Raw genomic sequence first — 23,865 nt, forward strand, 5'->3', positions numbered from 1 at the left:
ACAGGACAGTCTCTATCCCCTCAGCCCACACACACAGTGACATGTTGATGTGGTTAAAACTAAAAAACAGTTAAATCTGAGAATGCAGATAAATTAAAAACCTTCACATCTGGAATCTGATCAGAACACACAGATGCTGCAGCAGCCGACATGTCCAGCGACCTCATCGTATCACTGTCCTCTTCCTGTGCTGCGTATGAATCCTCGAGGAGGAGGAGGAGGAGTCATGGCCGGTTAAACGGTCCAGACTCCAGTTTCAAGGAGGCCTCAGGTGTGGCGCTGGTTACAAAGGACTCCCGGTTGCCATAGCAACAGCAGGAGATCAGTGTGACACCATCGACAGGCAACAGGTCGACTGACGCAGCCGAGTTGAGATGGTGTCTGAAAAACAAGGTGAACACAACAGCTCAGTCTGCAGATGTGTGTTGTCTCTTGTGTTAAGTCTCATGTGTGTTGTTGTTGTTGTTGTTGTTGTTGTTGCTGTTGCTGTTTGCAGGAGTCCGGTCCAGATTCGGTCCGTCCACCAGGTGACGTAACTTCACTCTTTATCATTTAACTCTTTCTGATGCAGCCGGTCTCTGGCTGAAGTTTCTAGATTAGACTTGTCTGCTCATAGTTTATTTATTTGTGTATCATTAGTATTTATCATCTATGTATATTCATGTTTCTCTATATGTAGAGATTAGTGACTGAAGTGACATTTAGACATGAGGGAAAGACGTCAGTGAATATGGTCGTAAATTGGTCATTTGATGAGTGTGATGCTCGTGCATTAGTATTTTTAGAATAATATAATGATTATAATATTATTTGTAAAGCAAATTTCAAAACAGCTTTTACAAAGAAGGACAAATCAAAACCAAGAAAACTAAATATCAGCAAACAAAAACAGCAAATGAAATAATACAACATAATTCAAAAGTTTAATAGCAAATAAATGGTTAAAAGTAGAATAAACATGAAAGTAATGGATTACAGTACGTTTTGAGAGATTTACAAACTGTGACATTTCTCATCTGAGTTCAACAGGTGAAGCTTAAAGACTTTTTCATGATGGAAACAGGATTAAAACATTTCAGGTCTAAATAGGATCAGGGAAGAAAATGATACAGAAATAAAACAAAGCGTTAAAACAATAGTGATAAAATAATAAATCAGACAAAACCTGTATGTAATAAAATGATGCACTAGGATTAATGAAAGGATTCAATATATGTGTTTTAAGTTGAGATGTTACAATAATAATAATAAACACAAGGTGCTTCACAAGTTAAAAATTAAAAATTGATGTCAAAACAATGTGAAGATCCCTCAGCGACGGAGCACAGATAAATAAAAGAGATGCAGTGACTCCAATGAGTCACGAGGAGTCACTGGATGGATTCAAACGTTGTGGCCTCTGCCGTCACTGGATCTCGACCCTGAGCTTCTCTCCATCTCCTTCAGACGAGGGAACATCTTTAGGAAGACTCGTGTGTTTCCATCCCTCTGAAATGAAAAGCTGCTGCAGTGAAAGTTAACGACTCAGATACAATCGTTTGATTAGTGGTTGAACGTTGAAGAGGAGCAAGGATCAGGTTCTTCGGATGTTCCAGCTCTGCCAGAAAGTCAAAAACCCTCGACAGAAACAAGGAAACCCGCAGAGTGATTGCATGTTTCCCCCCTCTGAGCCCGAAGTGCCTGAACATACACTTGTGTTCGACGCTGATTTGTGTCCTCTGTGAATACTTGTTTTCTCTTCTGCAGGATCTTGGAGCTGGCGCGGCACAAAACCTCAAAAACAATCTGGGCTACGACTCCTCGGTGAGGAGCTCGAGTCGAGCAAACGTCTGGGATTCTTTCCTGCTCGTGTAAAAACAAACACTGCAGGAAGGAGCACAATGGCCTCTGTTCCGCTCACGTTTGGGTTTTTTTGCAGTTTCTCGGCCTCTGCTGCTGCATCACATTGATCTGGTGTGAAACTTGAGTCTTTGTGTTTCTCACTGAAGTTTCTCTAAACTCAGATGTTTGGCTGAGTAATGAACAGAGGTCACGTTTGATTGAAAAGCATCGTTGTCTCATTTGCCCACTTGGAGAAAGTTTATTTTCTTAATCACAGCTTCATCATCATTGTCTCTATTGATCAGTGGGAAGCTGAGTTGGGGCGACCAGGAGCCGGGGGGGCCCGTCGGCGCTCCGGCGCTCGGAGCCTTTCCAAGTGCAAGAATCCAATACCTGGCCGAGCACAAGAGACGCCTCTCAGCAGGGGACGGCCCCGGGAGGTAACTGAGGCCGGGCTTATTGATGACTCTATCAAAAACGCATGAGCGGGGGGTTGTTGTTTGTGTACACAAGCATTTTACTGATGTGCTGCGTTGGCATATCAGTGGAAATGTTTGCAAAGCCAAAGGGACTAATAACCTCGAAGTCGATTACAGGAAACTGTAAAGTGATGTTCAGGAGCGATGCCAGTTTCATCCCTATCAGACCCCATCACCCCTGAGAGCTGTCAGCCTCAATCAGCTGGGGGGGAGGGAGGGAGGGAGGGAGGGGAGATGTGCTGCTGCTGGAGGTAGTTACAGCCCCGGAGGCTTTTATTTTGATACCGCCCTAAGTGTTTCCTGACTCAGCTGTCAGATTAAAAGCTCGGCCACATGCAGTGTAACTCAATCAGGAGCCCACACAGGAAGTGCAGCTCCCGGTGAAATGATAATAAATCTGATGATAATTGAGTTTAATTGACGACGACAGTGATCACCTGCTGGTTCCATCACCGGAGATTCACCCTGTGAAATATAAACAGCACAAACAAACTCGACCTTCTGCTCCGGTGAAAAATGTATTTACAGGTTTGTTCTGTCTGTTAATTACATGAGTGTTTCACATCTAATCACATCAGATCATTATGTTCACGTCTAATCACATTGTTTTGCAGATGAACTTCCTGCTACACTATTTATTTCAATTTAAATATCACGATATTATCGGTGTAATTTCCTCAAGATCAGTCATGTGATCACACGTGAGAGGGACTTTACTCTGTAGGGCTGCAAAGAAATAGAAGTTTCATTATCAGTTATTGATCTGTGTTATTTTTATATGAATCAAATACTTGATTACACATTAAAGAGTTGTGTCCATAGGTTCCTGCTGAAGATTTACTTTATATTATATAGTTTAATATCTAATAAGTGTCTCTAATTTCCTCAAACAACCAGATGCTGTAGTTTCAGAATCAAAATAACACAAATAACGTGTTGGTAGGATCAATAAAATGTTGTTTTTAGACTTTTTATGGGTTAATTCAACAATAAGATAAGATTTAATAAATCAGTAAACTAATCCTTTACAGTTTGAATTGGTCCGAGAGGATTTTTCACTTTCCTTATTTGAAACAAAAAGAAAATGAATGTACATGTTTGTGTGGTTGTCGATCATTTTCCAGTCGTGCGTCAGTGGAGCTCCCCCCCCTTCCTTCTGCTGGGAGACATTGTTTTGTCCCAGTCTCTCAACACAGCCCACGATAATGGACGTGGTAACAGCTTCCGTTTTCCTGCAGGAAGGACGAGGAGGCGAAGACCCAGCGTCCTTCCTCCAAGACGTCCCAGTACCAGAGCTTTGTCCGCCTGTCGGCACCCAGAGGCCGGAGCCACAGTTCCCAGGAGGCGCGGTAACAGACCTCATTAGATCAACTCAACCAGTGAAGTAACAGACCTCATTAGATCAACTCAACCAGTGAAGTTACAGACCTCATTAGATAAACTCAACCAGTGAAGTAACAGACCTCATTAGATCAACTCAACCAGTGAAGTAACAGACCTCATTAGATCAACTCAACCAGTGAAGTAACAGACCTCATTAGATCAACTCAACCAGTGAAGTAACAGACCTCATTAGATAAACTCAACCAGTGAAGTAACAGACCTCATTAGATAAACTCAACCAGTGAAGTAACAGACCTCATTAGATCAACTCAACCAGTGAAGGAACAGACCTCATTAGATCAACTCAACCAGTGAAGTAACAGACCTCATTAGATAAACTCAACCAGTGAAGTAACAGACCTCATTAGATCAACTCAACCAGTGAAGTAACAGACCTCATTAGATAAACTCAACCAGTTAAGTAACAGACCTCATTAGATCAACTCAACCAGTGAAGGAACAGACCTCATTAGATCAACTCAACCAGTGAAGTAACAGACCTCATTAGATCAACTCAACCAGTGAAGTAACAGACCTCATTAGATCAACTCAACCAGTGAAGTAACAGACCTCATTAGATAAACTCAACCAGTGAAGTAACAGACCTCATTAGATCAACTCAACCAGTGAAGTAACAGACCTCATTAGATAAACTCAACCAGTGAAGTAACAGACCTCATTAGATCAACTCAACCAGTGAAGTAACAGACCTCATTAGATAAACTCAACCAGTGAAGGAACAGACCTCATTAGATCAACTCAACCAGTGAAGTTAAACCCAGTTGGATCTCTGTGTTTTGAGTTATTCATATTAGAGCTGCAGAGCCCAGCGAGTTATTGATTTGGGTCATTTTCAAATTAAAAGACATTTAAGTTGAAACTGAGATTGATTTGGTCAATAAGTCTTAGTTTCATCTTCCCAGTGACGATATTTCAGTGTAAAGCAAAACTACAATTGACCTAAATTAACAGTTATATGAAATTTAAACACAAACTTTCACATTTAAACCAAATGTTTTCATTTTCCAACCTTCAGCAGTGAACAAAACGATGCTTTTAACATCTGCATTGCAGCGTCCTGCAGTCAAATGTGTTAGTCTGTATACAACAAATATACATTTATAAAAAGCAAAACCAATACCTTGATAAGGACAATATCTTACTTTCACTTATTATATCAATGTATATGTCAACCAGTAAGTAACAAGACGTCTCTGTACAGCGAGAAACACACAGTTTACATTATTTGTCCACTAGAGAGCACTGACTGGTGTGTTTGGACAGTTGTCAGTTTATTAGGAACACTTTGCTAAAAGCAGTGTTTTATTTAATACAACAAATAGGATATAATATGTTCAGTTTGTGTTGATTGACAGTGAAGTGATTGTCAGAATAACACACAGCTTTTACCTCTACACTTTATTTATAGGTTTATGTTTTCAAAATCGATGTAATTGATATTTTCTGATCTTATTTGTTTTAAATAACAACCTTGCTATCTGTCTTAACTAGTGTTTTTTAAAAAATCATGTTTTATTGTTTTTGCTAACAACTAAAAAGAGGGAAGGACCTTTAGCTTTAACTAATGTTTGAATAATTAGTCCAGTAATCAATTTCTCATTAGTGAGAACATTAATTATATTAATCATAGAAGAAGTTATTTTTTATTTCATCACAAGAAAAGGCCAAACTTGTGTAACATCTTTATTTCTGTGTTTTATATGATCCTAAATGGAACATCTCTGTTTTCAGACCACACACACAGACCCTGGAATTTAGGATGTTAAATCAAACCACTGCTTCATAAAGAAATATGGACCGTTTGTTCTGCAGCTTCATGTCTCGTATCTGTTTTAAAGATAATTTCCACATCCAACTCTCCACCAAACCTCCACATCTCCAGCCTTTAGCCGCCGGGGTCCAAAAACCAACTGCAGAGTTAAAAACCTATCATAAAGTAAAATATGAGAAGAGGCTGATGTCCAACACTAACGTCTCCCCTCGGTGTGAGGAAGCCAGGATTGGGACGTGTGTTATTTCAGTGTCAGACTGTGGGAGAGCGAGGAGCGGAGACAATAGAGCTCATTGTCCAGGGTTCAGGACCCCTGGGACGCCACAGACAGCCGCGGAAGTCTTTTTATAAAATCTGAACACGCTGCAGCAGCCGCAGAACATCGTGCTGTCGAGCATGTGCAGACTGAGACTCATCCAGGGTTTGTGTCCTGAGCTCACATCAATATCTGCTGCTGCTGTGATTTAAATATGATGCTGATGTTTTAAAATCCTGCTCAAAAATAACAATAATAGTCACGAGCAAAGAAACAACACAAAAAAGTGAAATAAAGAAATGAATCAGAAAGAAAAAACTTGAGACAGAACAAAACACAAACATCAGATACTTCTGTAAGAGATTAGAGGAGCCCTTTCAGAATAAAAGCAGCTGCTGACATCAAATCAGAGGTCCACGCATTCTTTACTCAAGTAGAATCCAGATGTGTTAGAAATTACTTTAACTAGAAGAAAGAAGAAGAAGAATGACCAGGCCTTTTGTAGGATGGGTAAGATGCAGATGATTGACCACAGATGTGTTCTCTAATCCTAAATACTCTAGAAACAGAGTGAAAACTGTTGTACATGTTTCTGATGTTGCTCTGTTGTTTTGCTCTCTGTCCTCAAATGAAACCTTGAGTTCAGACGCGTGTCTCCTGCATGTGGATCAATGTCTGTGATGGTTTGACTTGTGTCTCTCTCTGGTCGTCTGTCCCTCAGGTCTCCTCACACTCCTCGGTGTGAGATCAACTGTCCGATCTGGCACGTCGATCCCAGAGTGAGAACTGCAGCGATCGCACCTCGACTGCTGCGGCTCGCCAACCCCAAACAGAACCACCCGGACTTCCAGAGCAACAGAGAGGCGAGAGCTTTTACTCTGAAATAAACCCACAGGAAACGTTGTTGTTGTTGTTGTTGTTACGATACATTGTGAGGCAGAATACATGTTATTACCGTACTGTACCAATGCTGCTGTAGTTTCAGATTTACAGAGTTTTACTTTAATGCAATAAAACACCTTTATTGTTTGGAACAGACGCTCTTGATTATTTTATCTTTAGATACTTTAAAAAACACAACTACTTGTTGCATTGTGCTAATATATTACACAGTGTAACCTCTTTTAATCTTTAAGTGTTTCATTTATTGTCTTTGCTTTGATATTGTTTGTCTTTAAATGCTTCTTTTTGAATGTTATCTTATTTTGAATGTTTTTATTTATTCTATGCTCCTGTAAAACAATTTGAATTGACTTGTTTTATTGTGTTTTAAAAGTAATTTTCATTCTTAATTCATTCATTCATTCTAATTTAAATTAATTTAAATCTGGACTCCGTCCCTCTGTTTGCTCCGCAGAGCGTCTCGTCCCCCGTGTCCTCGGCGTCCAGAGGAGCTCGCGTCTCTCAGCGACTCGTCCAGCTGTCACTGCCCAGACTGAGAAAGAGCAACGTCTGCAGCGAGCTGGGACGGCCGGAGGAGTCGGTCTGGACGGTGAGATCAACTCGCTGACGTCTTCAGAAGCAACGATCCTGTGTCTCTGTTTGCTGTGTTTTCAATAGATCGTAAAGACGCCAGTTAAATATCATCAGAAGGATCAAAATTCAGGAACTTCAGGCTCTTACTTTTTGGGGAACTGTCACTCTAGAAGTTTCTCAAGAGGAACAAACACAAAAAAAACTGTTTAAATCGTCCTGTGTGTTCAACATCTTGAAACAAAGGAAGATATTTTCCAGTAGTTTGACCATTAATGAGTTCAACACGACAAATAGTTCATTGAATTAACTGTGGAACTTTCAACCCAATGACTGTTTGGTGCTTCCTCTGCTTTCCTGCATTTTCCAGACTTTAAAACACAAGTTTTGGTTCATTACTTTCTGACTTTTCTGCCCAAACTTCCTTCAAACTTTGCTGAAGTTAGTGTCAATATATCTTGAACCTCGCAGTGAAACCTCTGATTTATGATCTCAGGTGTCGAGGGCAGCGAGAAGAGCGACGCCAAGTTCTCGAGTTGAAATGCTGGCGACACCGAAGCCGCTCTCCAAGGACTACGTCGCTCCACGAGAGGCGGAGTGGAGAAGAAACTTCGTCCTGTTCCCCTGAACCTCCGTCAGCATCACAACCAACTCACTGCTGCTCTCATCTCTGCTACTTCTGAAACTAATTCAATGGAATTGATGGAAAGTAGAAGTCAGGATGTAGAAAGAGGCTTTGAAATGAATGTGCTAACATACATAGATCTTGATAAAGTCTTTAACCTGTCTGAAGATCTGCAGATTCAATGTTCGTCAAATTCTTTAGAGCTTTAGTTTCTTACATCTTTTCCACTAATGCGATACAATCTTTTTCGAGAGGAATTTCAGTATTTTTCCGCCGGAGTTGTGTGTTTATAAATGTGCAATGTTTCCAGACTCTGAGCGAAATCCCAGAGAAAGAATTTCCAGCCTTTTATCGGTGAAAAAACACTTGAAGTGACATTTTGTGGATTGTTTGGCATTTGCCCATTAAGATTAAATTGTTGCCACAGCCACCGAAATACCAGAATTCCTCTTTAAACCACAAACCGAGAGAGAGGCCCTTCACCTCAGTGCAAACCCCAAAGACGAGCAAAGGCAACAGACTAAAAGTTTTAAAAAAAAAGGAAGTTTTAAATTCTCGAAGGATTAGAAAATGTGTTGAAATTCTCAGTTTGAGGGATCTGGTCGGGAAACGTGTCGGAGATCGATCCCAACGGTTGCGTGTGTGTCTCCGCTCGTGTGTTGATGTCATCACCGCGTGCTGGAGCCATTAAACCAGTTATTTCTGGATTGCGACATCGTGATTTATTAACGATCGCTGCTTTAAATCTCCGATGTTTTGGCAGAATCGGTGAATCATGTCAGGAGTAAAAAAACTGAGTGTGATGTCGCGATCCAGGAGGTTTTTCCTTTGCAGTGGAGCTGGATTTCATGTTTCTATCACAACCATGTGTGTGGATGCTTGTCTCTGCACTGATTTTTTAATCCACTGGGTATTTTAGACCATAATGAAACCACTAAATAAAACCTTTGTCAATTTCAACACCTGCTTTTGATTTGGGACAGATGTGCGTGCACGGAGAGAGGTTCCAGCGCCACATCAGGCCGCTGTGCACGTGCACGTTGAAGATGACATCAACCAAAGCCATTCAGAAGCTCCCCTCTCTCCTCCGAAAGGTCGTGACTCGTGGAAAGTACCACAATCTGGCCACTGTCCAGTTGACAAAGGGGTTGTGGGGCCTCGGTTTGGGAATCCACTGTGAGACACAGTTTTTCCATAAGAAGCGGTCACGGCTGATGTGTGCAGAGGTGGAGGCGCGGTGCAGTAATTAGGGCTGGAGCCCTGCGGGCGGGGGCCGCCGGCGTGGGCTGGAGATCAGCGCAGGTCTGTGGGGCGGCTGGAGGCCGAGGAGCAGACAGACATCAGAGGAGACTGAACCCATGTCCTGCTGGGAGGATGATCTGGGATTAACCTGCTGTGATCGGGACCTGGGAGGAGGAGGAGGAGGAGGAGGAGGAGGAGGAGGAGGTGGGAATATGAAGAGAGAGTTTTAACTTCAGATTGAGTTCAATATAAAGTTCTTTGAGGCCTGACAAATGGGGATGTGTCTCCATTGTGTTACAAAATCTTTTAGGTTTGTCTCTTTAGAAATGTGAGTTTCTGTCATTAATCATCAACATTTTGATCATGATTCAAGTTATATATCAACCCAAAAAATCCATATTCTCATTAAATGTTAATATTTGCTTCTTCTCTGTGTTTGATGTGATTGTAAATTGAATATGGGCTTCACAAAACAGACAATTTGAAAATGTCATGGGCTCTATAGCAACTTGTGATTCTGACAAGTGATTAATCAAAACAAAAAGTCATTACATCTGAATATTATTGTATCCAGATGTTGTTTTGTTACGCCCACACCCATGTGTATAACAGATTAGCAGTAACCATGTCTGTTTGCACATCTGCTCACGGGATGTTTTCTTTATTCTCACACCTTCTGCTCACACAGGAAATGGTTTATGATATGTATGGTTCAATATGACGGTTGGTAGCTGAGCTGGTTTTTATTCCTTCCTGCTCTAAGTGTTATAGCAACAGTTCAGTGATCAAGAGCCAGCTGTCATTTGAAGAAAATGATCTCGGTTATGATCTGTCTCACTGTTTGATCAGTTTTCAAGAGTTAAAGCAAAACACTACACAACTATTTTAACCTTCAGACACTATATCCTCATTTGTTGAGACTGTTGCTCCACAAAAGTTACAAACTCTCTTTACGTGATCCCTGGTTTCATTTTTCATTTCCATGGAGCGAGTCTGCAAACAAACCGTGTGAGGGCGGAGTGACAGGAGCTCGTTGGTAAATATTCCCGGAGCTGTGAGAAGAAACGATGCTGCAGTGGGTTTGGACTCGAGTCCGTTGTAAATAAATAAAGTGTCCAGGACTTCGCTCTGCACACTTTATTTATTTAACCGCCATTTGTGCAGCATAAGGTTAAACCACAGCTTTAATTTGCCGTTGCTTCAGTTTATTTGAGTGTGTAAATGTTTTCGAAACAGGAGAAACAGAAGAGTGAAAAGTTTGGAGGCTCCAGTGTTTCAGCTGGAAAGTACAACACAGTTTGTTAAAGAGGTTTTCATTGGTTTCATTGGCACAGTTAGTTCCTACAGGGGAGTTTGTGTCTTTCTCACATGAAGCTGGGATCTGAAGTCATGAAAACTAATCAAAGGGAGAAAACTGATGATGATTCGTTTGGTTTGTTTCCCTGTCGACTCAAATAAAGTGAGTTTAGCCTTTAGCACCATGGTGTATGTGGAGTTTTATCTGTATATCTTTATGCATCCTCAGGCTGCAACTAATGATCATTTCAACTATTAATTACGTTGCTATTCATCATCTTCATCATTTATTTATGTATTTTGATGCACCATCCTGGGTGTGAAGTTATTTATTCTCAGTTTTTTTCCAACTTTCCTCCTTTTTTCTCATGTTTTTCTTGATTTTTAGCATCTTGCACCATCTTGAAACGACAAATCTTTAAACTTAAATTGATCTGCATTAAAATAAGATCTATAGAATATCAGAATATAGATTAATTGTCTTTTCTGTAAGGCTAAAAACGCAAACAAATATTCAACTTGGAAAACAAGATTTCAGAAGATATGAGAGAATTTTTTGGCATCTTGGCATAAATCAATTATCAACATTACTGGATAATTATATTTATAGTTGATCAACTGTTTGTTTCAGCTCTAATATCCACAGAAAGCTGCAGAAACTTTAGGACCAGAGTTGGAGAACTTGTAAGATTTAACGACAAACACAAACAGTTCCAGGTGCACAGACTAAAAGTCAAAGGACGACTATGAGCGGAAGTGAGTAAAGTAAAAACCTAGTTTCACTCCGGTGGTTGACCGGTGACGAGATGACCGTTGTGTCCCAGCAGAAAGTCAAGCAGCAGAAAGTCTGGCAGCTCCTGAACGACAGATTCCTCACAGCGCTGCAGAGTTTTCTTAGCAACACACAAAACAAGACTCCGATTCAAATTCTGCACACACGCTCAGCGGCTCCTGTGGCGAAGCGTCACACACCCGGGACGTCCTTTCACTGGAGGGACTCCGGGACGGACGGCTGAGGCACAGTGTCTCCGTCAAGCTTCATCAGTGAGGAAGAGGAGGCCTCTGTGACCTCTGACCCTTTACACTTTTAATTACCTCTAGTATTAATTATCAAGAAACTTTAGGTTTAGGTCTTATAAAGTAATAAGACGTTATAAGCTGTGATAAAATAATCGTTCTGCTCTTTTCACAAACTAAACCATAAAGGTAAATGTTTGTTTCCATTCATTCAGTAGTTTTACTATTTATTAGGAAAATGTGAACTTTATGATGGTGGAAGGGTTTAACTTTTATTTATTTTAATCGTCAAGATTTGAAATGTTATAGTTTATAACTAAAATAAAACAGTGGAGCTGTAAACACGAGAAAATTAGATCAGCGATGCTAAAAACCTCCGTGTAGCTGAGGGATACTTTATACGTCACATGATCTATTGTTGATTTTTGATAAAACTTATTTTAAGTAAAGATTTAGATACAGTAGCCCAAACGGGACAAACTAAACCTTTTGAGTTTCTATGACAACTGAAGCTACCACAGGTTCTCTCTCATGTTTGGAAGGGGGGGGGGGGTGTTCAGCTGCAACATGACACTTCACCACTAGATGTCACTACATTCTACACACTGAACCTTTAATCCACAATCAGCTGAAGTATCTTGATGGAATAACAGTGTGTGTAAGGATTGTGTGTTTTGTTATTTCTACACAAAATCTTAAATCATGTGAGGGAGCGCTGACTGTTAGTTAATGTTAGAATCATGCAAATGTCAGTGAACATGCGTGTCAATGTGTAAGTGTGTGCGTTTGTGTGTGTGTGTGTGTGTGCAGCTGATGCCTGTTAAATGGCAGCGGTGATAACGAGCAGCTGATCTACCTGTTGGATCAGTGCTGGTTTCTGTTGAGCAGGTTGTGAGGGCGTTCCCACGATCACGGCATTCTGTCAGGAAACCTCCTCTCTCTCTCTCTCTCTCTCTCTCTCTCTCTCTCTCTCTCTCTCTCTCTCTCTATCTCTCTCTCAGGTGGAAAATATGACATGAGTAATGCAGATGGAGATCAAACTCTGTCTGGAGGCCTGCTCCTGCTCTACATCGCAGTTTGTGCACCAACAAACATTTGGACATCTCTGTTCAGGACGTTGACCTTGACGTTGACCTCTGGGAGGTGAGACGCTGGCTCGTTGTCCATCAGTGTGGACGCTCGTTCCTCAGCCCCCAGCTGGTCAGTGAGAGGAGGTGCAGCGCTCGGCTGCGTCTGTCTGTGAGCACATCCTCACGTGTCGGAGCAACAGACTCTTCCCTCTCTGGACCCGGAGTCGTGTCTGTGTTCGTTCCAGCAAGTTGTTGTTAGAGCTCAGAGACGTTTAGCAGATGAAATATTCTCCAGTGTCTGGAACGCACGAGCGTCTTCTTCGCCTTCTGGCTTCGGCTCCGGTGTCTGGACTCTGCTCAGGACTCTGGTTTCCTGCTGGAACCTTTTCTGGAGCTCAGCCTGCAGCCGCCTGTCTGACTCCTTCATTCGAACTCCATCGAATTCCTGTCTAATTCTGTTTTATCTTAAATTACTTTGTTTTACTACTACTGCTATGTTTTACTAATTTCTGAAAAGAAAAACCTTTTTAATCAAGAAGTGATGTCACCTCAGTGCTTTGATCTGCTCTGATTCGTTCCAGTAATAATAATAAACTTGTTTTACACTTTTCTTAATCTTACCAAATGCTTTACAATGAACAATGAGAATCATAAGGACGGAAAACAAGCAGAGGAAACAGAACAATTAAATAAATAGATTTATATAATTGAATAAAGAGGATGAGTCTGTGTAGATAAGAGTCATCATGACAAGCAAACAAATTTAATTGAGGCTTGACACTTTACAGTTTAACCATGAACTTCATCATAAATATGCATAATTGTAAATATTATAAACTATAATGTTATCTCTCATCTGAACCCTAAAAGGAAAAAATAAGTACAGCCAAATATATTGATATATTAATATAAATAAAGATATATAAACTCTGGAAACTCTCTTATCAGCCTCGGTTTCCAATAACTCGACCGGGTTCCAAAATATGAAGAACTTATTGTTTTGATGGTTCGACCCTGTAACAGCCTGTGGACTGATTTATATTTAAGAGATTATCACAACCGTTCTGCCGAGCTCGGGACAAAGGGACAATGTAATGACATCAGCGGCCATTTGTTGAGCCCATGATGCCATTCACTTTACTACCCCTCCCTCTGTCCTCTCACTCCTGAAAACCTTCCAGATTCGTCTCTGGAAGTTTCCTGGATCAACACAGCAGATTCCAGCTGCATCTATTGTAACGGCAGCGCTTCCTCACTTCCTTTATAAGCCTGTGACGCGCTGCTGAGGGACATGCGTGTAAACAAAGCCTGAAAACAAAGCTCAACCCCCCACCACCACCACCACCACCCCTTTCCAAAACCTCATCCCGCCATTGTATAACTCGGCTTCCTCCCTGTATTCGGACCTCAGATGTTCAGTTTCCTCAAAGCACACTTCAGTCGGTTTAACTTATAATAACAATAATGTTTATTTCTGTAAACATGGCGGTTATATAGTTGGCAACAACAAACAAACACCTTCACATTCTGTAAGTTAAAAGAGCTTCATGGGTACAAAAAAGAGGGATGGACGCGAGGAAGAGGGGAGCGAGGAAGAGGAGGGGAGGTCTTCTTGTCCGAGGTCAACGGGGTCGGGACGTCTCAGTCCAGCACCGAGCCGTGTTCGGCGGGAAGACCCTCCGCCTTCCGCCACTTCGCGTTCCGCTGCTTGAACCAGATCTGGAGGAAACGGAGAAGAGGAGGAAGGTTAGAAATCAGGTGACACGCCAGGTGACACGTCAGGCGACACGTCAGGCGACACCAGGCGACAGGAGGTTTGGTGCAGAAACAACAGCGACGACACGTGCGTCCGAACACAAACCGCTGCGATGAGGTCACTGGTCCCGGCGACTAAACACAGTCATGACATGAATATTCCTGAGAAGGTGGAGTTCTGCTATTGTCAAGAAGGATTTGAACCAAATACGGTTCCGTTGTTCTGCTGTTCTCCTCCTCGGGCCTCATGGCTCCACTGACACAATAACTTGACACAATAAGTTAACGGTTGGCCCGAGCTCTTTATATGAGTCATCAACGGGCAACCGAGCATCCTGTTTACATACATGTGCTGTGGTTACGCTCAAGCAAGACGCGATGTGGGCTGAACTACAGTACATAGTACACATCAAAGAGTTTTCACTGCACAAAACAGGTTGGATTAGTCTTTCATCATATTCATAATATTCATAATACACAAGTGAAAAGCTTCGACATCTAGTTGAATCGTGTACACTTTAACATTTAGAGTATTTACACTGTTTCACTTTATTTCTGAGAGTTAACTGATCTATATAAATATAATAAAATGCTTTAGTAATGTTGCGTTCCATTAAACCTCGGAGCTCGGAATCACCGACTCAGAGTCGGAATTTAGACTCGGAAAGTCGGAGGAACTTCACCACCCCCGACTTTGAAATCCAAGATGGCCCCTCCGTGCGAAGTTTTACTGTTTATTAGCACTTCTGTCGGTAAATTTGTCGTACACACACGTCCAATTACTCTGTGGACGTTTTACTATGGTGTTAGTATACGTGAAATACTGCGTAATGCGTTATTATGAACTGGTTTTACTAACAATGACCTGCTGGTTAACGTAAACATTGTTCCTCACTCAACTCGGGTTGCTGGGGTGTGACGTCATTCTGAACTCGGTGTAACAGAACGCAGCATAAGATTTTCACCAGGATTAAATAATGACGAGGTTTCAGGCTGGTTTGTGTCGAACGTGAGAAACTCTCTTGTTATTTCAGAGACGTGAAATCGTCGACATCCTCGAACGAGAAGAGAGCGAGCAGCGTTCCACTTTCCTTTATGAGACTCATTATCTTCATAACGACATTAAAGTCACATGTCTTGGTGTGCGAAGGCCGGCTGCGGTCGGTGACTCATGCAGACGCAGCGCTGACCTGGAGGCGGTCGTATCGGAGGAAACCACAGAAAACAAAAGTCTCCGTGTAATTTCAACACAGGATTCTGGCAGCGACTGTTCCTCTGGATCCAGTTCTCCCACCGCTCAGCTAATGACTGCTGCTCTGAAAGCTGCCGGCCAGATGATGACTGCGCCGAGCGCCGCGACACACACCCGTGACCTGCCGCCCCGCTCTGTTGCGGTTTTGCGTTGTCAAGGGCTCCACAACAACGCTGACATCATCTCGATAACGCTGAGGGGGGAGAGGGAGGGATCCAGTTCTGCAGCTTCAGGACACGAGGCCCGAACTGGAGGCGTGAGACGTGAGCCTGGCAGGACGAGCACGTCCTCACCACATCTTTACTGGAGACATGTGAGATTCACATTTAGAGTTTTCTGGGTTCGCACTTCGATGTAATAAGTAGTTTCTGTAGTTCCCTGTGTTTCAGAACATCGGTTTGAGGAAAATAACTAATTTTAAAGTTCTTCTCTTCGAACGAAGGTCCAGTTTTTAAAGGTTCATCGGGTGAAAGACCGTTTCTCTCTTCCAGCTCGTGAATGGAACTCAAATGTTTTGCACTTTCTTTTGTTTCGCGTCCTTCGTCTGAAGCACAAAAGCTCTTTGAAGTCTCGTAAAGCCAGCACACACATGCTATTTCTGAACAATCATGTCAGGATTTATAATCCCGCTGACGCACACAAAGGCGCTTGTGTCATTTCCCGCCCATTCACTACGAGTGGATTACATAACGAGGTCTTTCACCCCCCGCTCTACCTTTAAAGCATTGAAAGCGAGTGAAACGTGTGAAAGGAGCTGAAACGTGCTGCACAGAGCTGTTAATGTGGAACAGGGAGTGGAAGCCGGGGCGTGTTCCTCCGGCTAAAGCTTCTCCAATGAGAGCTTTGTTAACTGATCCAGAAACACTCAAACTGAGGCACGGCCGCAGCGAGAGAAAGAGTTAAAGAAAACATCAGCTGGGCAGGAAGGGAGCTGTTTACCCCCCCACTTTACCTCGCCCTGCCTGGACCGGGCTTCACCTGACAGCTCGACCCGATGAAAACTAACCGTCACTGACACCAGGAGGAGTTAGGAACGGTTCTAATACAGGTTTAGGCAGAAAATCTGGATTTAATCCTCGGTGGGCAGAGCTACATAAAGGATTCCACTGAGTGACGCATCCTGACGCTCGCAGGAAGTCACGCTGTCAATCTGTGCACACCCACGAGGATGATGACAACTTCTGATCTGCCTGCTGAGGCCTCAATGGCTAGGAGGCATTTCTACTCACTTTCGGGAAGTTGGGGAAGTTGTTTAAAAAAATAAAAAGGCCCTTTTTGAAACCTGCATCCTGACAAAGTCCCTGCTTCCACTCTACACACTTCGTAACTGAGTCATCAGTCGCACAACAACCAAACACAGGATTCAGGATTGAAGATTTTCCCTTATTCTCACTTATGATTAATTAAGAACATTTATTTTCTTGGGTAATTGATTAATAATCTGTCTACAAAACATTGGAAAAAAGGTTGAAAATGTCTTTTGCTCTTTCCTTCATCTCAAGGTGATGTTATATCTAATATCTTGTTTATTCTGCCTGACAAATTGAATCAACTATAATTTCAATAAACTCATTTATATCCTTTTAACAAACCTTTTATAACCTTTTTATGTTTTTCACATTAAAAAAGACTAGAAATCAAAGTAGGAACAGGACAAATCAGCTAAATCTCCCAATTTAAGAAGCTGAAACTTTCCGTTTGAAAAGTGACGTAAATCAATGTTTGATTATTAAAATAGCTGCGGAAAACAATAACTTTCCTTCAGTTGATTAATCAATTAAAACACTAAACAAGTGAAACCAGCAAGAACTGCTCCTATAAAATAAAATACCTCACGTGACTTTTCTTCCAAACGAGGAGAAACTGCACGATGCACCTGTTTGCACCTGAGGGTGAAACCTGCTGCAGATTTGTTGTAGCTGCAGCTGAGTGAAATCTGGAGGAACCAGATGGGGGAGTCAAAGTGGAACAATCGAGCGTCGGTCTGACGTGTACAAGTTATTGATTGGTGAAGTGTTTGTACTGGGAGAGCTAATTATGAAGAGGGCACGTGTCCGAGGCCACGTGAGCGCTCTGCCTCTCCTCAACCTCGTAAAGCTAAACCAGGAGCGAGGATTTGCCTGTGACATGAACCTCAAATAACAGAATTTACATGACCAGCCTCTAAGCAAATAATCAGGTTGCTCTGCTGCCAGATCCCGAACAGGAAAAACAACTCAGAGTTTATATTCCAGAATGAAACATCCTATCGTTGACTCATCTCTCGGGAGCGTTTGAAATTAGTTGCCAGTGACTCTATCTGCCGCAGGAATGCCACTGGAGGTGCCTGCATAACTTCAGCTGCTGTTATCTGCTGCACTGAGGCTTCACATCTGGCTCCTGATGTGAACGTTGCTCGGACGCTGCAGTGGAGGCAGAGGACATTCCTCAGATAGAGGCAGGGTGGGAGTGCTCACATGTGGGAGACGCACTGGATGCCTGAGTCATAATGTGATGATTCATTTAATTAGATGAGAGTTTTCTATTTTTTTTTTATCACGGATTGTAACAACATCCTTCAGTCTTACTGCACTTCACAAGTGATTTACAGGTTTTTTGCAGTAATCTGTGTGGTCATGTGCTGATTTATAAACTCATTGATAAAGAGAAATCTAACTAAGCTGGTAGATAACGTTGTCTAATGGAATATGGAGATAATTAATATCCTTTTTGTCGTTTACATACATCCTGAACTTTGTCTTTTCTCTTGATATGATGTGATTTCTCTCTTCGAAGCTCCGGAGAATGCTTCACAGTCAACATCACCTCGTTAAACTCCTGATGTCAAAGTCAACGATGAACTTTTACACTTAAACGTCAGAGTTTGACTGTTGAGCAGGATTTTAAAATCTGTTTTCATATCATTTAGTAAGAAAAAGCAGAGCTGCAACTTCACTATTCATAAGTGTGTCATTTACATTACCATTTAAATCACTTGTTTTGTCTATCAAATGGAGATAAATACTAAGCTTGTGTATTTTCATCATATTTGTATCATGTTTTTTGTGAATTGTTGGTTTAATATTTGTGGAATTGTATTAAGAACTAGTTTAAACCAACACGACTTGTCCTATTAGAAATAAAGAAAACATAATTGCTTGTTTTAAACGACCAAAAAGCTAAACCCAAGTTCCATAAGACAAAATAACACAGAAACAAGTGAGTATTTGTCAATTCTTTCTTGAAAAATCTGTCAACAAATCAACTAATCCTTCAAGCTTTACATTTAAATAAGTGTCTCACAGGAGCCAAACAAATACACTTGGTCTTTTTCCTCCTTATGAAAGAAGGTAAAGTAACTGAAGAGGTTTTTTCCCACACGAACACATGACCTCTGTGAGCTCGGGCCTGAACAGATGAACGAGTGTTCGTGGGGAGGAACTGAGTCGCTCTCAGGGCTGAAGGCAGCAGGAACCTGGACCCTGAGTCTCTGAGTCTCTGAGTCTCTGACGTGAGGGAGAAACCAACTGGAGCCGCTCGGCTGGCGACCAGCGGGGCGCCGCCTTTGTCATCAGTGTTTGTTTGCACACAAACGAGGATTTATTCATCCCAGTCCACAAACCGGATCTATTCAGGTTTGACTCGGCACATGTCGAGTCTCACTTTGTTTTCAGAAAAGACAAATACACATGTCCACCCTGCTTTTGTCTCCACGGCAGCGTTGGGTCATTTCCCCTCTGAGGTCACTGGACTGTGACACTGAAAACAATCCTGACTCGTAAAGTATTTACACAAAGTTGTTAAAGTTTCCTGAGATTGAAGAAAAACCTCTGAAACTGCACAAAAGTAAAGTAAATAAACCCTAATACTGTAAGTTAAGTAGTTTTTAGTTACCATACTCAAAGTATTCTCTTCTTTACAAGTCACATTTACATAATAGAGATATCATGTGTTCCATATACAGTACTTTTATTAATAGTACCCTTGTTATCAGCCAGATACTGAAATCGCAAGCTGGCAAAATTACACATCTGCAGTCCAACCCATGTTTTTAATGAATATTCAACCTTTAACCTTCATTGTTAAGTGTATTTGTATTCAGTTACTTACACAATGTAGTTGTAATTAAGTAAAAGTTTGAATACTGGACTTTTATTTGTACTGGTATTAGTATTTATTGACTCTAAAAACATCTTCTAGCCCAATAAATACACTTTCTATTAGAAATGTTTCTGAATAGAGTGCGGACTCAGTGGCTCCTATATGAGAATAAGTGATATAATAGCTTATAAATATCATAAATAATAAATATCAACTGGGACTATTACATAAACACCTCAGTGAATCTAAGAGATGAGAAACACAAACTAAAGAGACTATAAAGTGCAATCAGATTCATTATTTAAAGAAATTAGTATCTGATCAGGATAAAAACCTCTAAACCAGGAGTTTCAAACATCTGGGAAAGTTCATTCCAGATGTTTTCAGCACTTTATCACACACACACACACACAGAGGAGAGAGAGAGAAGTGACTCACTAGTGTGTCGTCCTCTGACAGTCCGCACTCTGCCGCCACCAGCATGAGCGTCGTCCCGTCCGGATAGCGACAACCCTTGAAACAGTCCTCCAGCACTTTGACCTGCTCGTCCGACAGCTGCATCAGCTCGATCGCCTGGGAGGCCATGGTCCTGGTTCTGGTCCTGGTCCTGGTCCTGGTACCGGACCGACACGGGGGCCGCGGGCTCGGCCCTGGAGCTCCGGAGAGGAGAGCGGTGCGCGAGGCTGGGACGCGCCGAGCAGGAGGCACCGCGCTGCGCACAGGACGCGCAGATGGAGCAGCGTGGAGCGGAGGACTGACAGCTCGCTGGGAGTGTGTGTGTGTGTGTGTGTCTGTGGGCGTGTGTGAGTGAGTGTGAGTGAGTGCGTGTGTGTGTGGAGGCTTTACTACTGTCAACAGAGGCGCGTCATGAGGCCAGTCCCCCCCAACCCCCAGCAGGACCCTCCCACAAACACAAACTGGAGGAGGAGGAGGAGGAGGAGGAGGAGGAAGACCACATCCAGCAAACAGGCCAATCAGAAAACAGCTCGTTAATGTAGATCATAGACAGAAGTTTTTATTATGACTCAATAATTCAGATTTATATTCATATTATTAATAACAAACCACAGATTCATTAATATCTGCCGGAACATTTAGTTACGTAACTGTAGAATTGTAATTTGTAGAAAAATGAATTAATCAATTATCTTAATTTCCGTTAAGGTCCAGTTATTAAACAGCGTCGTCTTTTATAGGCTTCTACCACCAGGAGGCGCAAAAACAAACTGTTTTCAGACGTGAACTCCGGCTCCGGACTTTCTCTGGAGTTTCACACATAAACGATGCAGCAGGAGATTCTCCACTCAGACACATTCACATCGATGTGAGATCTCCGGAGCGCTCAGGTGAGGAGCGGCCGACAGAGAAATTAGACATATTCTTCCTTTTCTTCCTGAAAAACAAAAACATCCAAAGTGTGAATCTTTCTCGGGGCCCAAACGATCCCAGGATGCAAAGCGTGTCAGTGACGAAACTCGCCAACGAGCCAGTAAGAGCAGCAGCTCGAGGAGGAAGCGACCGTGAGGGCGAGATAAGCTGCTGACACAAATATGAAAGATGTAACGGTCGATAAAGACGATAACCGATGTTTTCTAGTTAACGTGTTCCACCTCGTTTACTCTCCACTTATTGGTCCAAACAGAAAACCAGAAGCTTCCAGACCCAACATCTCGTCTCTCACCTTCTGTACTTTCACCTGCAGGATCTGTTTCTACAGATTATCTCATTCCAGATATAAAAAACTGCACAGAAACAAACCAAGCTGCTGTTATTACACACAACAGACGTGTTGACGTCCCAAACTGGAATGTGACAGGATCTCTGAGGTGTTTGTTTTTTTAAAAACTTGCTAAAATAAGAAACAAGGATAAAGGAATAACTCCAGTTGATTCCATCTTTACTTTCATCTTAATCCGACTCTTGTTTCTATTCTGACGTCTTAATACAGAACACGTCGAGTCACCTGTTCAAGCACAAAGATAAAAATCTCCTTTTAAACCATAAATCCCCTCCACACACACACACACACACACACACACACACACACACACACACACACACACACACACACACACGTTTCCCTCCAGAGAATCTTAACTGTACTGAAACGACGGGACTATTTACACGCAGATCAGATAAACACCGACTGTTATGGTGATTCTGCAGCGAAGGAAACCTCCTGACGCAGTTTGTTGAAGTTCTCATGGCAGAAACAGTAAATACAGGCCTGATAAAGTTCCCGTAGCCTCAACGCACACACACACAACACCCAGCTCCTTCCGATGATATCTTTAGATTTCCATTAGACCCGTAATTATGTGGCTCTCCCACTGAAAGCTCGGCTTGAGCGACTGCAAGGCTGATTTCCTCCCGTCTGCCAAATAATACCACGCCTGCACAGATCCATGCAGAAGCCTCACCTGTGCCACAGGGGGAAGAAATACGCTCTGCTCTCTATTCAATGTCTAATCTCTGGCTTTTCAGGTTTCTTAGAAGCTTGCACAAGCCTGAGGATCTTTATTTCTGCTCCTGTTTGTCTGAGGATCTGTTTTTTCAAACGGTTCTGACACCAAATAACCACTCGACAACGCCTGGAAATGTAAAACTGCTCTGAGCAGGATTGAGGAGATGTTTATTGTGAAAATGTAATCGGACACAATGACAGGAAATTACCTCAAAAAGTCAGGTTTTATGGGGGTAATGGGGGGTGATATGTGATAGGCAGCAGCTCCTCAGGCTTGAAACGATGAGAACTGAAGTCTGAAGTCATTTCATTGGTCCGGAGGTCGACTCACTTTGTTTAGTTTGCTGAGCTGAATGAACTTTTTACCACGACCCACTGTTGTTGCTGTTTTCAGAGCTGTGACGAGGAGCTGGTGCCAAAGGTGCATGCAAAATAACATGAGTGTTATTATAGGATGGATGGATTATGAGAGAAAAGGCACAGACGAGATTAAGTCATTATTTTTGAATCACAACTTGTGTTTGTGCAGCGATTTCGTCTTTATCATGATTCTCAGCCTCGTTCTGCATCTTTTCTGGTCTTTAATCACTTGTTTATGTTCATTTAGTTTCTCTACGAGATCATTTTGCATCTTTTCTGGTCACAATTTGTCTCTTTCAGGTCATTTGGCTTTTTCTTGACGTCATTCTGTGTGTGTCAAGTCATTTTTCAGCACGTTGTATTAACTTTAAATCTGAATTAAGGTCTGTTTGTGTCTTATCCCTGTTTCACAGCAGGAGGTGACTTGCTGCTGATAACATGTTTACGACAGATCAACACAATGTACAGTTCTGCACAGCACGTCCTGCGGCTGATTGGCTGCTGCAGAGGATCCGGGGTCGTAATTAATGATAAGAAAGTTAATCATATCTGAATGTTCCAAAGTTCACTGTGAGAACCTGATGGTTCTGCAGATGTTTCTGTAAAGAACAGTCTTCACTTTCACTGTTTGCACAAGCCACTGAACATGTTGTCTGTTCTCTGGAGCCAGTGAAGCGTGTGTTATCAGATCAGCTGCTTTATAAATATATATATCCTTTTTAATAAGAGAAAACCATCATATTTTAACTATTCAAAACAAGAAAACTAGTCTAGGCAGTTATTTTATTGAACAAACTCATTTAAACTACGATTATAATGAACAACTTTATAAAGATTTAAGGTTTGTTAAGAATAAAAACCATAGATAAACATCTGGGTGTCATGTTACATCATTTCTTTAATACTGAGATGTGAGAAAATCTCTTTTTTGCTGTAGAATCCCACAGGAGGAGTTTATTTTGGCAATAAACGAGCAGCGTGTTGCATCTGAAAACTCAGAATCTTCTCCTAAATAAACACAGTGACGAGCTGCTGACAGATGATGTCTGTCCACGTGTGGGACACCCGGACGTGTCCAGGAGAAACACAGGGATAACAGCGAGTGGCTGTGAGTCCACGACAGATATGATGAGAGCGCTCGGACTAAAAATATCACAGGTCGTGACTCGTTATTTCCAGGAGATAGTGTGAGGATGTGTGAGACGTTATTTACGTGTCCTGATGGTCAGCGACGTCATGGAGGTTCGTACGTTACAGAAACAGGCTGAGGATTAATATTATATATATATAAATGTTGATATTTTTAACTTTTGAAAACATCTACTTATTGAAAACCTCTCTATTAACTCAACTTATGATTTTTACCCTTTTGGTTTATTATTAAAGCATAAAACTCAATAGTATTTAAATTCTTTTATATATTTTACAAACAGTATGTTGTATGTATGGTATGGAATTAAAATATAAGAATTTGGGACATGACGAAGAGTAGATGACCTT

At 41.9% G+C, this 23,865-nt stretch overlaps 2 protein-coding genes across 2 annotated transcripts; one reads left to right on the forward strand and one right to left on the reverse strand.

Annotated features, from left to right (window-relative positions):
- Positions 1 to 244: 244 nt before the first annotated feature.
- On the forward strand, positions 245 to 9,192 carry LOC118112366. The gene is made up of 8 exons (XM_035161615.2): positions 245 to 393; positions 497 to 527; positions 1,747 to 1,803; positions 2,127 to 2,261; positions 3,539 to 3,649; positions 6,453 to 6,594; positions 7,089 to 7,223; positions 7,701 to 9,192. Exons 1-8 carry the CDS (start codon positions 375 to 377, stop codon positions 7,830 to 7,832), a joined length of 762 nt encoding a protein of 253 aa, XP_035017506.2. The 5' UTR covers positions 245 to 374; the 3' UTR covers positions 7,833 to 9,192.
- Positions 9,193 to 13,898: 4,706 nt separating this feature from the next.
- Positions 13,899 to 20,366, reverse strand: hopx (HOP homeobox). Its single transcript, XM_035162239.1, has 2 exons — positions 19,980 to 20,366; positions 13,899 to 14,173 (listed from the first exon to the last, which is right to left on the reverse strand). The coding sequence occupies exons 1-2, from the start codon at positions 20,124 to 20,126 to the stop codon at positions 14,096 to 14,098; spliced, it is 225 nt and encodes a 74-aa protein (XP_035018130.1). The 5' UTR covers positions 20,127 to 20,366; the 3' UTR covers positions 13,899 to 14,095.
- Positions 20,367 to 23,865: the final 3,499 nt, after the last annotated feature.

Source organism: Hippoglossus stenolepis, chromosome 7, assembly GCF_022539355.2.
Source record: "Hippoglossus stenolepis isolate QCI-W04-F060 chromosome 7, HSTE1.2, whole genome shotgun sequence".
In the NCBI taxonomy this organism is placed as follows: Eukaryota; Metazoa; Chordata; class Actinopteri; order Pleuronectiformes; family Pleuronectidae; genus Hippoglossus; species Hippoglossus stenolepis.

Excerpts from the sequence above, each read along its gene's own strand:
- LOC118112366 (XM_035161615.2), top strand. Across the intron at positions 3,650-6,452 it reads CACAGTTCCCAGGAGGCGCG|GTCTCCTCACACTCCTCGGT; the intron begins GTAACAGACCTC and ends TCTGTCCCTCAG. Across the intron at positions 7,224-7,700 it reads CGGAGGAGTCGGTCTGGACG|GTGTCGAGGGCAGCGAGAAG; the intron begins GTGAGATCAACT and ends TTATGATCTCAG.
- hopx (XM_035162239.1), bottom strand. The coding sequence starts at position 20,126 with ATGGCCTCCCAGGCGATCGAGCTGATGCAGCTGTCGGACGAGCAGGTC. Across the intron at positions 14,174-19,979 it reads TGTCAGAGGACGACACACTA|ATCTGGTTCAAGCAGCGGAA; the intron begins GTGAGTCACTTC and ends CGTTTCCTCCAG.